The sequence below is a fragment of the Diadema antillarum genome, unplaced genomic scaffold (assembly GCF_040938485.1).
Source record: "Diadema antillarum isolate AM-2024a unplaced genomic scaffold, OU_Dant_1.0 seq00000261_RagTag, whole genome shotgun sequence".
In the NCBI taxonomy this organism is placed as follows: Eukaryota; Metazoa; Echinodermata; class Echinoidea; order Diadematoida; family Diadematidae; genus Diadema; species Diadema antillarum.
In genome coordinates, this window is record NW_027271299.1 from 557,242 (window position 1) to 573,832 (window position 16,591).

General features: G+C 37.4%; 1 protein-coding gene across 1 annotated transcript in view; it reads left to right on the plus strand.

Annotated features, from left to right (window-relative positions):
- Positions 1-3,498: 3,498 nt before the first annotated feature.
- Positions 3,499-16,591, plus strand: part of LOC139729733 (uncharacterized) — a 49,941-nt gene continuing 36,848 nt past the window's right edge. Inside the window, exon 1 of the mRNA XM_071640669.1 lies at positions 3,499-4,476. Within this exon, the coding sequence (XP_071496770.1) occupies positions 3,639-4,476 (838 nt within the window). The 5' untranslated portion in view covers positions 3,499-3,638. The remainder of the gene's footprint in view (positions 4,477-16,591) is intronic.

The window sequence follows — 16,591 nt, forward strand, 5'->3', positions numbered from 1 at the left end:
TGTATTGCAAGATATGAGTGAAGACTTGCCCAACTTCTTTTATCAACGCTCAAATCCCTTGTCAAGCCGCTATGCGTATTCTTTGCGTTCTTGCAGCGTTGTAGGCCTAAGAGTTTGTTCGCAAAAACTGATAAGTCCATATTTGCGAAATGGACATATTTGCGATTAAAGGTCAAGAAAAATAAAGAGAATAATAAGAAAATTTTAGCTTCTTTTGACCATAACTTCAAAATGTACCTTTATATTTATGTAGTGACCATTATATCATTTAAAAGGTATCATTTTGTACTTTATGACAGAGACCGTGGATACTTCAAAATCTTTACAATGGACTTAACGGTTTTTGCGAACAAACTTTTCATATGACATTTTAGTACCGGTACAAAGATTATAGAATTTATATGACATTTTTTTAGGTGAATTTTATATCAAAGTTCACCTAATAATGATCACAGTGTGGCTAATTTCACGCATTAGAATGATTTTGTGGAATCATACTTACTAATACTTTGATTAAAAATGCTATTTCAATCAACTCAAGTGTGTATAGTTTTTGGCTAATGGTCTGTCAAAATTGATACCTTTGCAAAATGATAATACTAAGACTGCTTAATTATTTATACTAGAAGTTATAAAGTTTCATTTCATAATAAGTGTTAACTCTCATTTAATGAGTCATCTCTTCTGTAGAATCTTTATTTCGAGTATTCAAAAGAGCCCCCCCCCCACCACCACCACTTTCAAGTAGGCCTATAAACATTAAAGGGATCGTACAGTTTTATTTGAGATCTAATTTCAGGTTTCTAACATTTTTTGTGTGTGAAATAATGAGAAACCTCTATATGAAATATGAAAGAGCATGTAATTTTACAAGGAATTCAATGTTTATTTGATGAAAATTGGTTTTGAAATGGCTGAGATATCCAAAACAGAGCGATTCTAATAAAGTGTGGGACCCATGGACACTTTATTGCGATTGCTTTGTTTTACTTTGTTTTTGGATGTTTGAGTTATTCCAAACCCGATTTTCATCAAATAAACTTTGAATTCCTCTTAAAATGGTATGCTCTGTACTATATCATAAGTGTTTTCTTGGTATCTCGCAAAAAGTTAAAAGTCCAATTCTCGTCTCCGCCAATACTGTACCATCCCTTTAACTTTTATTACACATACAGGCATGACACATTGGGGGAATTAAAACCTTTGAGTTACTGCTTTTAATTTTTTGCAAATCACTGTATACTTTGTATCCATTGAACAAAATGAAATACATGACATTGTCAAAGGTTAATTGTCATATTCATTATTATCCATCAATTAAAAAAAAATAACACAACCTATGATATGTTCAGATAAAAATAGCAAGAAAGCAATGCTCACTTTGGAAACTGTAACACACACACACAAAAAGACCTTATACATCTTATAGGGCCGATAGCAATCACAAAGAGTGATCCACCGAAAAGCGGAGCTTTCGAGACTCAATTGATCACTCAAGAAAACAAAACAAAACAACCAAGCATCGATATGTTTATAGTATGAAATAATGTGCAAAACTAATCTGTTTAGCATTTGATTTAATTCACTCCCAATGAAAGGAAAGCTTTCAGTAATATTGTAGTCTATCTAAGATGATTTACTCTAATGTCACACAAGGGTAATCAGATTAATGAAAAAAAAATGAAATTACCACAGTGGTGCAAAAAACAGAATTCGCTGTCTTTTTTTACAAAAAAGGAGAAAATTGTAATCAATCTATATTCCCATAGTATCCGACAAAATGGAAAAATAAAGAAAACTGCAGAAAGATTTTCCTTAAATTGTTTTTCCCATAAGTAAACGGGGCACAGCCCTGCTCCCTTGGGATTTATTGACGGTAAAAAAGGTTTTGGGGATGCTATCAAAATCGTAATTACAAACTTATTGTTTGCTGAATAATTCATCGGAACGGGATTGCTAAAGGAATTTGAGGGATCCATCTTTTTCCAAAAGAAAGTAACAGAGCCTACGAATTTGAGTCATCAGTTTTTCGCTCAGTGAAACAGGAATTAGGGTCAACACCTCATATGAAATTCATAGCAAAAACGAATGGACAGAAAACTAGATGATAATTATTGAAAAATTGTGTGCACGATCCAAATTATGAGTCATGGGGATGCTGCCTCGCTAGTCACTCAACAGTAGATGGCGCCATTCCTTATACGCAGTCTATTTTTGTTTGTTTATTTTCTTTTTCTATCTGTCGCAGGGCTGACAGTCATATTTTTGTTAATGAGCTGGGTGGGATTAGTCTCATTCTCACAGACACATTTCTTGTTTTCTGACTGTTTTTTTTTATGGCACTGGCTCGTAGATTAATAAAAGTTTTTCATATTACATTAGAACAGCGATTTCATTTCATTCACCTGTAGGCGTACAATTCCCGTGTATGACTTTAATCATTAATCTATTCAGGTAAAAGAGTCACATTATCCCATTAATATAACAGCTTCCAGAAAGTTTAGATGATACTAAAGAATAAGTAGTTAAACAACTGAGACAACGTAAGCTAATTAGGGCCTTCCTAAAACCCTGTTTAAGCAAACACAAGCTACACATGAGTAAAGTGCTATGACATTTAATTTCAATGTGCAGATAAGAGGCATTCATTGCATCCTGACATTTGAGTTTTCTACAACATGGCTGAACACACCGACACAGTGATTCTTGAAAATCTTCAGCAAAAATCAGGTCCCATTATTCTGTCTTGTACCAATGATGGAGAACGAAATCTCAATATGATAAAGATTTGGTTCTTCAACAAATTATGATTGATTTGTTATGAATTCAATTTAGTAAGAAAACACTGAATGATCACAATGTATGCCATAAGTTGTTGATGTTGTTCTTTGATAGATGAAGTTATTGACAAGATTTACTTTGACATTCAATCATCAGCTTTTTCTTTGCTCTTATGTTAATAAAAAATATAATCATCTGCGTTTTCGGCAGCCCTTTTTCCTCATAACCTCTGTTGAATGCTGCTAAATCTAAGTACTAGTACTGTATCGCACTACATATTTTACCGATGGTATAACTTTGCAGTACTTGAAAGATATAAGGTGCATTTGGCTCATAATACCCCCCCCCCCCCGACTTCCGGGTTTCATGAGCTACTCTACAGTAACAAGCAAAAAAAAAAAGGCCTTCAGCATAACTTCTGGTGCCCCTTCCGGGTTTCTTCACCTGACAAGCAAAAAACAAAACAATACAAAAACAAACAAAACAAAAGGTCTCCAACTTCCGGGTTTCTTCAGTGGTGACACCTTATGTATTCCTTTGTATGGTGCAAAAAAATGTGGGGGCCTGAGCACCCCCCCCCCCGTTTCCGCCGGCCATTTATAGGACTACCAAGTGTCAGCAATACATTTTTTTTTTTTTCTGTGAGGTGACAGAAAAACAAGCATAGGGTCTGGAAAAAAGAACTAGTAGCATAGATCCCAAAAATGGATGCGAGTGTTGACATCCGACCTGCACAACACAACAGAGGGGAATTCCAGAAACAATATTACGCTCTTTCTCACGACTAAGGGACGATGACCGACCGTCTGGTAAGAGTGATATATTAATGTTTTAATCCGGGGATATTCCCGAGCAATATGGAGGAAAGGATTTGGTATATTTTGCTGTGTTTTATCAGCAATTCACAAATTCTTTTGCCGACGTTGTCGCTGTCTACGTCTCTACGGGACGACTCGTCCCTACTACACCCAATGTCGGGCAGGGCTATGTTGGACTCCACGGTGAGAAAACACGAAGTGCACCGGCGTTCTGTGGATTGCCCAGAGGAGTACTACGAACCGCAGTCCCCGGGCGCGTCCCGGTCCAAGCGATCAACCGAAGTCGAGTGGACCATAGGCGATCTACTACGTCGACATCGTCATCGAGGTGATCATGATCATGACCACCATCCTCCCTGGTCCATAGTTGGTCGCAGTGGGCACAGAACAAGAACGGGTGGGACTAATAAAACGCCAACAGATCAACTCCCATATGTTGGCATATGTGTGCCGTGCTCCAAATGCTCGCAAGGGGAATTTGAAGCTGAACCATGTACATCCACAAGCAATACAGTCTGCCGGCAGTGCAATTCCGCTGCCGGAACATCTTGCACCTCCTTGTACAACGAAAACGTAGATCTTGCCATGACCACGCCACCGAGATTGAAAGACGACAAAAGCTCCCCAGTGAAAGTTACTGTGGATTTATCAGGGAACGTAGCACCGTCAAAACCCAACAGGAAACCCACACCCGAGGATGTGAACGTGAACATACAAAAGGCCGGCCGAGACGAGAGAAATTCGTGGTATTTCCTGAGTCTCTGCGCGCTTATTGGTCTACTGGTATTCTTATCGCTAGTGATGGGAGCCTACTTGGTGTCCGTCAAGGTGACATCGTGGTGGCGATATCAACGACCAGTCACCGTACGCAGGAGAGGTAAATATTTAAAAAAAAAAAATGGATCAAAAGAAGTCAAATGGAAATTTGATACAATGATAGGCTATCTTAACACGCTGTGAGCAGTTTAACATTTCTGGAATGAATGATAAAAAGAAAGAATTTCTTTTCACCCCCCCCCCCCCCTCCCCCGTTAAAGAAAATGAAAGTGATAAATACAACATGTAGCATGTGATACAATTCTGTCACAGCCAATTGAGAAAACAAGGCCTGGAGGTCCCATTGTAAACATTGCATCATGTTCTCAAAACCACCTTACTAGGGATTCAGATATTCAAAAAAGCTTAATCATGACAAGTAAATTGTAGGACTTGACAGACCAACTTTCAGGATGGATCGTAATTTAATGTATCCATGCTGTCTGTAATTATTGTATCTCCAAAAGTATTTTGTATCAAATAATTTGTAATCTGTAGACATCTGTGTGTTGCTTGTACAGACGTACATGTGTGCATACAGGTTATAGAGAACCAAACTTGAATATCATGACATTCATCAAGAAAATATGATACATCGAGTCATCAAGTCATGATACTCACCCAAACTTGTGTTCAGTATTAGATTATGAATATATGAACATGCAGGTTAACTTGAAGCTACAGTAGTCCTTTCTTTGATCTATCTGGATACAGAACTGTCACTCAAAATGGTGCTCTTCAGTTTATGTGATATGATACTTGATAGACTTCTAATGTGATGAAGATCCTCATTTGCTCGATTACAGCCCTACATGAATTGTAGTAGGTGGGACCACTTTCTTAATTTAATGCCTCACCAATTTGAATAGCAACTTCTGTTCTACAGAGTTGCTATTTAAAGGAAGTACACAATCTATTGAAATTATATCTTAGATTTGTATGTATACACTTCAAGTTTCCTGCTGATTTTGTGAATATACATTTTTTTAATTTTTTTTTCATAGCAACCCTGTTTGTGTCAGAAAAATCTTATTCTCAAAATGCAGAATTGTTTAATAAACATCAACAGACTGACTAGAGTAAGTGTGAAAATGTTAATGCATAAATAATTATGAATTACACCACCTGGGCTTTCCTTTTAGCATTAAAGGCATAATTGACCTTTTGCAGATAAAACAAAAACCCAGCATTAGTGCTTCAAAATAGTTCTCAAATGTGAGTTACGGATAGAAACAACCATAAAATTTGAACCAGGAACTTGTAATCAATGTAAAGTATTGCTAAATATACAAATTGTGAACAATAGTTATAATAAAGATGTAAAACTTCCAGACTATACCGTCTATATTTATGGTTTAATGAGAAAAATAGTGATGTATCTCCTTTAGGCTTTATTGCAAAGATTTTGTGTGGTAGGATGTTTTGTGATACAACTGACCGACACATCAAAAGTAATGCTGTATCGCGCAAGTGGATATTTTCGCGCGACTAGTTTTTCGCGCTTGGCCGGATAAGAAGAGTTTCGTGTGTTTTTAATTCCGCGGAATCAAGACATCCCGCACAGGAACATATATGGCAAGCAAAAATATTCGCGTGCTTTTATTTTCGCGCTAGTTTGTGGATGCGCGAAATGCGCAAAAATTTCAGCACTGCGAAAATTTCCACTTTTACAGTATCTTGAACATTTTTTAAATCACTGCTCCCAAAGGTAAACAGGACCTTTGAAATGCAGTGGAAAGCATTTTGTACATTCGCTTCACTTCAATTCAAAGTATTATGTGTACAAAATATAGTCTGTAGTCATCAAGACAATTAAAATTTGAAATTTGAAATCAGCTACAATCGCAGATTACTTTCTACAGATTGTTGGGCATCCGGAGACCAACCATTGAATGCATACAATGTATTCCAGGCCTTGGTTACTGTATACTGTACACTCCAGTGATGCTCCCCCCTCTTGTGCACTGCGCAAAATTTTGCAAGAATATCACGAGGAAGTGTGGTTAAGTTACCATCAGTAGAGAGAACAAAGGTGTGTTCACAAATTTTATGGGACAGTCAAATTTCAAACAGAAATAAAATTTTGTACACTACTAATATGTGACCCTTGGACCTTATAAAACTACAATGGGCAAAAACAGGCAAATATTTTGCAGGCCATTGTGAATAAAGTGTGCAGTTTAGTCAATGTTTACAGTGTCCATTGTGATACGTGGATGCAAAGCTAATTTGAGGAAGAGTGGAATTCCGATGACATGTCTGAATAGAGTTTAAAGAGTGTGTAAAGTTCTGGTCAAGGTGAGGATTTCTAATGTGAGATATTCAGAAACCACTCTATGAGATGTCAAAGAGCATGCAATTCTAAGGAGTATCAAAAGTTTATTTGATGAAAATCGGTTTTGAAGTGGCTGAGATATCCAAAAACAAGGTGAAACAAAGAGATCGTAATAATAGAGTTGTGGCCTGTAGTCTTTTATTTTTATCACTTTTTTGGATATCTCAGCCATTTGAAAACCAATTTTCATCAAATAAATGTTGAATCCTTCTTGAAATTACCCTACATGCTCTTTCATATTTCATAAGAGGTTTCTCATTATCTCACTTTAATAGGAATGTGCAACATGAATCCCCACCTCAACCAGTACTGTACAGCCCCTTTAAAAGTAAACTTGCTGACAGAGTTTTTATCAGTCTCTCTGTAAGGGCCTCACAATTGGGACGTGACAAGGAGATCATTATTTAGCAATTTCCTAGTTTATTCAGTTTCAGCTGTTTTGGGAGTACAAATTATGTAATCTACCTTATGCATTGTGTGCCACTTTAAAATTACTTTGGAGTACATGTACATAGCTCTAAATGAATATTTGCATTTTTCTTATTCAGATCTATAGGACTGTGCAAAAAGTGATGTCAGCTAAATTCTAAGCCTCCCTGATCTTTATCTTCTTTTGTACACTACACACACTTGTTCTCTTCCCACCTCCTAACCCCGTCGCGGGGCGCTGTAACACAGTAACAGTACGTATTTGTCCGTATGGGGTCGCTGCTGCGGTTACCCACCTCCCTGCTTGTACTACTACCCTGTATAATGTACAGTACCGTTATTTGTAATAGATTTCATTCTAAATCCGTTGTTCAGTTTGATACTGCTGACAAACAACAACAACAACAACAACAACAACAACACAAAAAACCAACAACTTTAATAGGGTATTAAAAGTTTTTAGTCATTACAGGCTCTTTAGAATCACATCGCATACTTTAATCTCTTTTCCTGACAAATAAAAGACGATACAATGTCATCATACAAGTAGACTCATCATTTTGTAGGGGAAGATGTTACCACAATGTTTGGACAATCTATCCTTTGGATGATGCACATTCTACAAACAGGACATGCAGCTGTTGTTGTACATGTCTAAAATAGCATTGTACACTGTACTGTACAGTGTACTTGTACTCTGTGCCAGTTGTATAGTGTGCATGAGTGGATTATTCAGGTCAGTAAAAACATTTGGACTTGAACTGCCAGCGGCAAGTAATATCTTCAATTCTCTAGCCTTTCTCTGTGTGCTGTTACTCTTTCCAGTGTAGTAGGGTCGTTTGGTATTGATTATTTACAGAGAGACTACAAGTATCGCATGCAAGTACAAATGTACAATGTACAGCAGGCCTATATATGCACATATCAAAATTGTAGTTCAAGTCGATACTGTACATTGTAGGCCTACATTGATAATTCCAGACATTTGTTGAACATTGTCTTTTTAATTTCTTCTCTTTTGAAAGTCACCCAACACTATGTTCTGAAACTGTCATAAAAAATTATCTTGGATCCATTATTGCAAGTTCATAATTTTTCTTTTCGAAAGAGCTACTGTATCAAAGGGAAATATCCCTGTCAGAAGTACAAGTATGAGTATGAGTATCTGTACAATTCTGTTCAAATTTGTCTTAACCCCCCCCCCCCCCCAAGCAAAATGTACAGTCGATCATATTAAAACATTTTGAGTAAAACTCACTCAGAGATACATGTCCTGAAATATTGATTAAAGTTGTGGAAATATATACTGTAGGCCTACATACTGTATTCTGTTGGTTGATAGGGGACAGATTTAGTACATGTTTGTACAAACGTATGACTTGGAAATGAAACTATGTTTGGTACAATGTGTGCAGATTTAAAAGCAAACTAAAAGGGGGAGGTACACATTTGTACATTGTACTACATCAAGTTGTTTGTGTACAGTACTTCTCATAAGTTTGTATCATGTTTGCACTTTAATAGGCCTACTGTAATATTTGGGTAGATATTGGACTGTACCAATAAAGCAAGTAATGAGCTCTTAAAATTATTGGATTTTCCATGATACCTGCCCTTCTCAAAACAAAAAGAAACAAAAATTTATACTTTCCATAAAGGGCCTAGTGTACACATTGTACATGATACAGTACGTAGGCCTACTACACTGTATGTGATTATACTGTTTGCTGAAGGTGAATGTAATAAGCCTATAAAAAAGATGAAACTTTGTAACATCAATACTAGGTGGCTTCCCCTATTAAAACAGGATATTGTACAGCATACAATACTTTGTTGCTTTGACCAACTCAACTGTCATTCATAGTAACACCTGTTCTATGATGTGTGTGTGGAGAGAATGTGTCATAAAGCAAAACTGAATCATCTTCTTGAAGCTTGGCAGCTCCATACTCTGAGCGAAGAATTGTAGGGCCTACACGTTGGTGCAGTATTCAATTTTGTAGTCTACAGATTTGTAGATGATGCAACACAAATACAAGAAAGGCTGCAGGAGTTGTTCTAGGCCTTCAGAGATTTTAGAAACATACAATATGTACATGTACCTGTTCTGTATTTTAAGAATTCCCTTGTAATACTGATGTACACTATGTAGGCATCTACACAGACAGCCTGTAGTGGAACATTGCTAATCCAATCAAACAAAGTGTACATGTACAAATACCATGGGTACAGTTCTGTGTTCCATGTACAGTACTTTTACTTCTTGTTTGATCAAAGAATACTGATTTGTACCTGTGAGTATGGTCATGCAGCTTTTTCTGTGGCTATTTTGGTGTGTGCATTTTATAACTAGGCCTACTGTAAAACCAGAAATATTGGATACAGTACATTTTGATTTCATGAATTTTGTGAGAGCCAAGATTCGCAAGATTAAAATCAAACCTGAAAGATCTTGTCTTCTCTGCACTGTTTTATGCATTGAATGACAGTTATGGCAGCATTTCACAAAAATCTCATTAGCAGGGTATAGGAAAGGGGGGGGGGGATCAACATTTTCTCATATCAGTCATAATTCACCATAATATGATAACGTTGTATGTCCCTGTGTTAAAGGTACTGTTTACCATTAGGAAAAGTTAATGTATGTATTTCAAAAATGTTCGAGTTATCACATTTGATGCATACAAGACGTGTACAATGTACATGTGTACAGACTGTACATTACAGTGTAGGTCAGTTGTATTGACAGGGTAATTCCATGGGGTTGGGACTGAAATTGTGACATACAAGTTGAAAATTCAAGTTGGGTAAATTGAAATTTCCTTTTCCCCCCTGATTTGTTACTCCCATTCTTCAACATATTCCACTAGAAATCTGTTTATTACTTCGCACACTTTCAGTCAGCATGGGTAAACAGGTATGGCAAAATACCTATGTTACACGGACTTCATTTGTTGACATCCTTCATCATTTTGTGTTCTGAAATGATAACAATGAACACATCCACGTTTTTTTCGTCCATAGCACATCAACATGTTATTTAACAGGCGCATGAGATCATTATTAGTAAGATTGTATGTTCTGATGTCAACTGCAAGCCACTTTTATTAACATGTTTTTTTCTACAAACCATTAACAATTTCAATCAAAGGTTTAACTTTTTCATCAACAGTGACACAATGACAATATTCTTAAAAGCACCACAATTGAAGCAAGTGATTTGTATGGGTATTCAAGTGAAAACATGATTTTATTGTTATAATCAGGGGTTTTCAGACAACAACCTCGCCCTCGGTGTACTACCTATGTTACACGGACAGTATGTCTTTGTAACATAGGTACATTACGACATATCAACTGATTTCCTTTATTGTGGTGTGAGATGTTAAAACCTACACATATAGACTTTATGTATGTTCCCACAAATAACACTATTGTAACAGTTCTTTGGAATTATATCTACTGCACGCCTGTGGAACAATACCTATGTTACACAGACTTCAATTCTTTGTAACTCTGATATGAAAGAAGGCAGACTTAATCAGAAGAAGAAGAAGAAAGTGAAGCTTTACACAATTTGACCTAATATACACTATCAACATCATCAACTAGTTGTCAGCTAACTAAGAAAACTAATAAAGAGAAATCAGACAAGTCTTCTTGTCTTCTCCATGTTCTTTGTTTGAAATTAATTTCTGCTCTTTTGTCAAATGTCCATTTAGCCCTCAATTTTTGTTTTTTCTTCTGTCCATTTTCCCTCCGTGCAGTTTTCTTCTTGTCTAGTTTGTTACATTCGCTCTTCTTGGGTGTTGCTTTGTCGGCTTCCTCTCTGTTTGTGGAGTGCTGTGGATGTGTCCTTTTCACTCTTTCATGTGGTTTAACACGTAGCGGTGGTAGAGGAGGAGCCATGGCAGATTCATCAACAAACTGAACAAAAGGTGTAAAGAGAGATAGAATAAAAAAATTAAAGGAAAATTTTTGTCGGGGTTGACTATGTATTCCTGTTGATGTACAGTATCTGTGTGTTTATGAATGGAATTAAATAATTTTAACAATTTTGCTTACATTTCTACCTCTTGGCATACCCATTAGCTAGAGTTCCATGTGTACCTCCCACCAAAATTGAAAAAAAAATGGGTTATGCTTAAAATGATGTAAATATTAATAATAATAATATAGCATGTAAAACATGGGAAAATATCATTTTCATACTCTATGCTAAAAACTTGTTTTCAGATGCAAGCTACACTGTAGGAAGGGCAGGTCGCTGCCCCCAGTGTCCTAGCTAAGGTTAGGGCTAGGGTCAGGGTTACGGTTACGGTTTTGGTCCTTAATAGACTCCCAAAATAATACTAGGCCCTATTTTATATTCATCCCCCATCGAAATTGTCGCCCTCTTTTTGAATGATAGCGTAGAGCAATGATAGTCCAATTTTGATTGGGGTTCATAATTTTATTGAAGCCTTTCCTACCCACTACCCACCCAAACTGAATAGGACACTGGCATTTTAGCTTTGAGACTTCACACGTGGGTGAACATGGAATGGAAATGGTGAATCCTTGTGAAATGTTAACAACTTCATCAGAGCATCTAACAGGTCAGTGAAATCTTGGAAGGAAAACATTGACATTTTCGAAGTAAATCTGTTAAAGAGAAAGAATTTCACAGCTCCTAGTTCCCTCAATATCACCAGCAAAATAAGGCAAACTCTATTTCTCTAGTTCAGATGCAGTCTGGGCATCTACGTTTTCCAACTAGTATATAGTGATTAATACTAACTCTAGCACGTCTACCTTGGTAGATACCTAATGACAAAAGGGTCCAAAAATTTACAATAATCGGGAGGTAAAACAATTTTATATTGCAGTGAAGATACACTGATATACTTTTGTATGGTTTTCTAAGAGAGGAATATATGCTCCTTTTGCAGAGACCGGCATGGACGGAAAATTTGGCAATCAAAATTATGAACATGAACCTGTAACAAATATCTCAGTATGTGGGACTACAGTATCATCGTCCACAGTATTTTTGGCCAGTTCAGAGGTTTAGATGTCGTTTTTTTCCTCTAATAGAGTTACAGAATATGACAAATGTTATTATTTTCGTAAAATAGCGTAAAAGCTTACCATTTGACATCAGAAACATTAAAACTCCTGTACCTACGTTACATGGACAACGGCAGAAAAACAGATCTTGCGCTGTCCAGGTAGGTGTATATTGGCTGTGAGTAATTTTTCTGCCATTGGGGGAGGACTGCCAGTGACATGAATACGATTGCTGAAGTTAGTAGCTCTTCTTTTTATCGCGAGAGCGTCTTTCCTTACCTACGTTACACGAAGAGGCCGGACATCGCACTGAAGTACAGTGATATGTTCAGAGACTCCAACTCTCCCGTTTTCGACGGGAGATCTCCCGCCGAAAACCCATTTTTGCAAAATCTCCCGTTCTCCCGCTTGAGATTTAATTTCTCCCGCCCTGGCACTGTGTCTCCCGATCGAAAGGATTTCTTACTTATTGCCACTGTATGTTGAAGAAATAAGCCTTAGATAGCACCAGAGAGCATCTAGAACCCTTGGAATTTGGTGCTTCGCACACATCAACTTGGAGTCTCCCGTTTGCTAGGGGTTTCGGGCTGGAGAATCTCCAGATCAGAAGGTGCTTTGGGTTGGAGTCTCTGTATGTTCCGTATTTTCTTGTTTATTTGGAGGATTTTGATGCTAATTTTTGGATAAGAATACTCCTGCAATATAAATCTCATTATAGAAATAAAGTTTCTAGTCATATTAGGATTGGAAGTGTATGTAAAACCATGCTATACCTATGTTACAACAAAAATTGCCATGGACATCGTTTGTAACATAGGTATGAGGTTGCTTGAAGATGCTCTGGTGTTCTTATTTTGTTACAAATGTTTATGTGCCTTATAGTCTTGGTAGAAGTCACCTTGCCTCTCTTAATTATGATAGGCATAATGCTGAAAGGTTGTATATTCCTGTTTTACATCGCCATGAAAATGGCATATATTTATGTCACAACATAAACCACAAAAAACCATGGGACATCATTAATGAAACAGTCATAGACAAAATACATTTGTACACAGGCTTGTTTTTTTTTTCATCAAATAATTCTTCACACATTTCTCTCCAAGAATAACTGCAAACCACGGACAATTATTTGATAAATTTTTCAGAATATGACTTTTATTCCCTACACAACATGAAAATCTAGAGAAGACCCAACCCCATGGAATGACCCATCACAAAAATCCTTTTAAATACGTACAAATTTGCAATAAGACCTAAAAATATAAGGAAATCACTAAACCAAAACTGTAGACGGTTTATTCTAGTAGAAACAATTTTATTGTAACTTTTGTTCACATTTTGTGTGGGGGACAATTTAACATTGATTTAATGATTCACTTTTTACATTGGTTGTTTCTATCCCTAATTCACATTTTAGAACTATTTACATTTGTACTTTTGAAACACTATTAAAAGCTGGGTTTTTGCTTCATCTGCAAATGGTAGATTATGCCTTTAAAACCCTCAACAGGTCAGTATGACCTTACCCCTGTCAAGTAGGGGTGCTGTAGCTCGATGGATGACGTGGTATCATGAGACTGACTCTAGTCAGGTGAAAGTGTTCTCCCTGCCCTGTTAACCCGTTGAGGACAGACTGATTTTGCTACAACATGCATTTCCCATAGACGCCTGCCTGAGGTATAGTGTAAAACGAGGAATATTCGCATGCATTTTAATTTCGCAAATTTCGCGAACGCCAAGATTTGCAAAATTAAAATGCATGCAAAATTTCTTATCTCCACTATACGCATTGAACACAAGTGGAAATTCATGAAAATTTCTTGCCATGAAAAAGGCCGTTGGCTCCAATTCGCGAAAATTTAGTGCCGCGAATATATCATGTTTTACAGTACTCGGGACTCATCCTCACTGGATGAGGTTTTAATAACCATCTCCTCACTGGTGATGTTTTGTGGAACATATGATCTCCACATCGGATCTATACAAAATTTGTGTGATCATAGATTGTCTACTATTGAATTACATTGTACATGACAGTACATTGTAGGGGCCTACAATAGTACAATTGTACCTCTAACCCGAAGCCATCTACACGTACACTGTAGTTATTGAAAAATATTTTCTCGAGAATTTTTCTTTGTGATTTTTATCTTCACGATTTTTTTTCTTGTAAATCTTTATGATCACTTTGACATTTCGTTGCTGCCTTTGTACTTCTTTCTTTGTTGAAAGCAATGATGCTTCAAGCATTCTATCAAGGAGTTCTTCCCGTGGAATATTGATAGCAGTGTGAACGTGGCTGTCCGAGCAGTGAATGGTGCTTGTACAAAATGTAGCTCTACTGTCTTTCAGCAGATCTTGTTTTTCACAAGCAAGGGCTGTCCTCCAGAGCTTTAAAGGGATCGTATAGTTTTGAGGTTTCTAACATTTTTTTGTGAGATAATGAGAATTTTTTAATGAAATATGGAAGAGCATGTAATTTTAAGAGGAATTCAGCATTTATTTGATGAAAATTGGTTTTGAAATGGCTGAGATATCCAAAAAAGAGCGATCCTAATAAAAGTTGGGACCCAGCTTTTATTACGTTCGCTTTGTTTTACTTTGTTTTTGGGTGCCTCAGCCATACCAAAACCGATTTTCATCAAATAGACTTTGAATTCCTCCTAGAATGGTTTCCTCTACTATTTCATAAGTGGTTTCCTGGTATCTTGAAAAATTAAGTTAAAAGCCAAATTCTCATCTCCACCAATACTACACTATCCCTTTAAACATTGAGTTCTCTGTGTGCAAGTTGGAATGATATGGGTGTATAAACAATAGGGCCTACACTGTATTCATGAGAGCAGGAGCCATTCCATCTCAAACATAACCCAAGTGATGTGATGGCAAGGTATCGGCCTCACACAACTGATCAATGTAAGATACTGCTCAGACATCCCATCACATGCCCGCAAACCGGAGTGCTCTACCGAGTCTGCCCAGTTCTGGACTGTATAAAAATTTGAGTACCGGTACTGCAGTATTTGTGGATCGATGTGAAAGGTCTATACAGTGTACATACACGTAGGGCCTATTGATTGCACCTTGTACATTATAGACTCAGCAACTGACTTCCTGATATGCGGCAACACAATCTCCCAAAATTGAACTATTTAGTGGATAAATGAGCGAAGAAAAATGGGATTCCATTGGGATTCGAACCCGAGACCTCCGGATTGCTAGCCCGGTGCTCTACGGACTGAGCTATAGAAAGCCCTAGATACGCTATAATTTTCGCGTACATAAATTTTCGCGAATTGCCGCTGTCACACATTTTCGCGAGTGGTTAAATTCGCGATTGGGGGACCAGAGAAAATATGAAGTGGCAAAGAAAGTGTGAATTTTCAACTTACTAGCAAATAAGAATGATAAGTTATACACTGCATGACAAAAACTTACCAAACTCTGTGAACTAGTAAGTTAGAATTCAACATTTTTGAAGTGGATAAGTCCATCGCGCTAGATTTCTGACGAGTGGACCCCTTGCGATAATGGATTGGCTCTCTGCACTATTCGTAAGTACGTGGACGTGCTATATGTACAGATGTACGTAAACAAGCTTAGCCGGTATGGTCTGTTCGGTAAGCCGTGACATGGTAAACTAGTACTGAAATTTTCGTATCATCAAGGCAAGGGATTCATTTGGGAAGGTAATATTTTCGCGTGTTGTTAATTTTGCGAATAGCTCCCGACTCGCGAAATTCGCGAAAATAAAACCCTCACGAAATATATAGCATTTACATGTACAGTATAGTGTTTCTCCCAGAAACCTTTGATTCTCAGTGCTCGAATGGTCAGAAGCTATACCAGTGTGTATGTGTGTGACACACACACACACACACACACACTTGAACCTGACATAAATTTGGTAGAAAAGTAGCCTAATACCATCACCTGTTACCACTCCTATCCAACCCTCCAAATCGTATCCCTCCCTTCCTAGAGCATGAATTAAGTATGACCAATACTGGGCAAGCACCGCAGCTTCGGCCGAGTCTTATGTCAAGTCAAATAGCTCATTTGACAAATGGAGGCAGTGTTAATTGCATTTATTAATCAATGCAAATTGGAAATCTTGTGAGTCAGTGTCGAAGCGTGTCGGGAATGCCGTTAGAGGCACAGAGTGATGAATGGGGCCCATTGATTGGGGTGAGGCCCAGTGATGGGGCCCAGTGATGGGGGACCAGTAAAGAAGGCCCCAGATTTGGGGCCCTGTCTGGATATTAAAGGGACACATGAGCACTGTAGATATGTTTGCATATTAGTGTGAGTAACGGGACGGTTATCATGATGTGGTCCGTCATTACTATCAGTGGTCGTA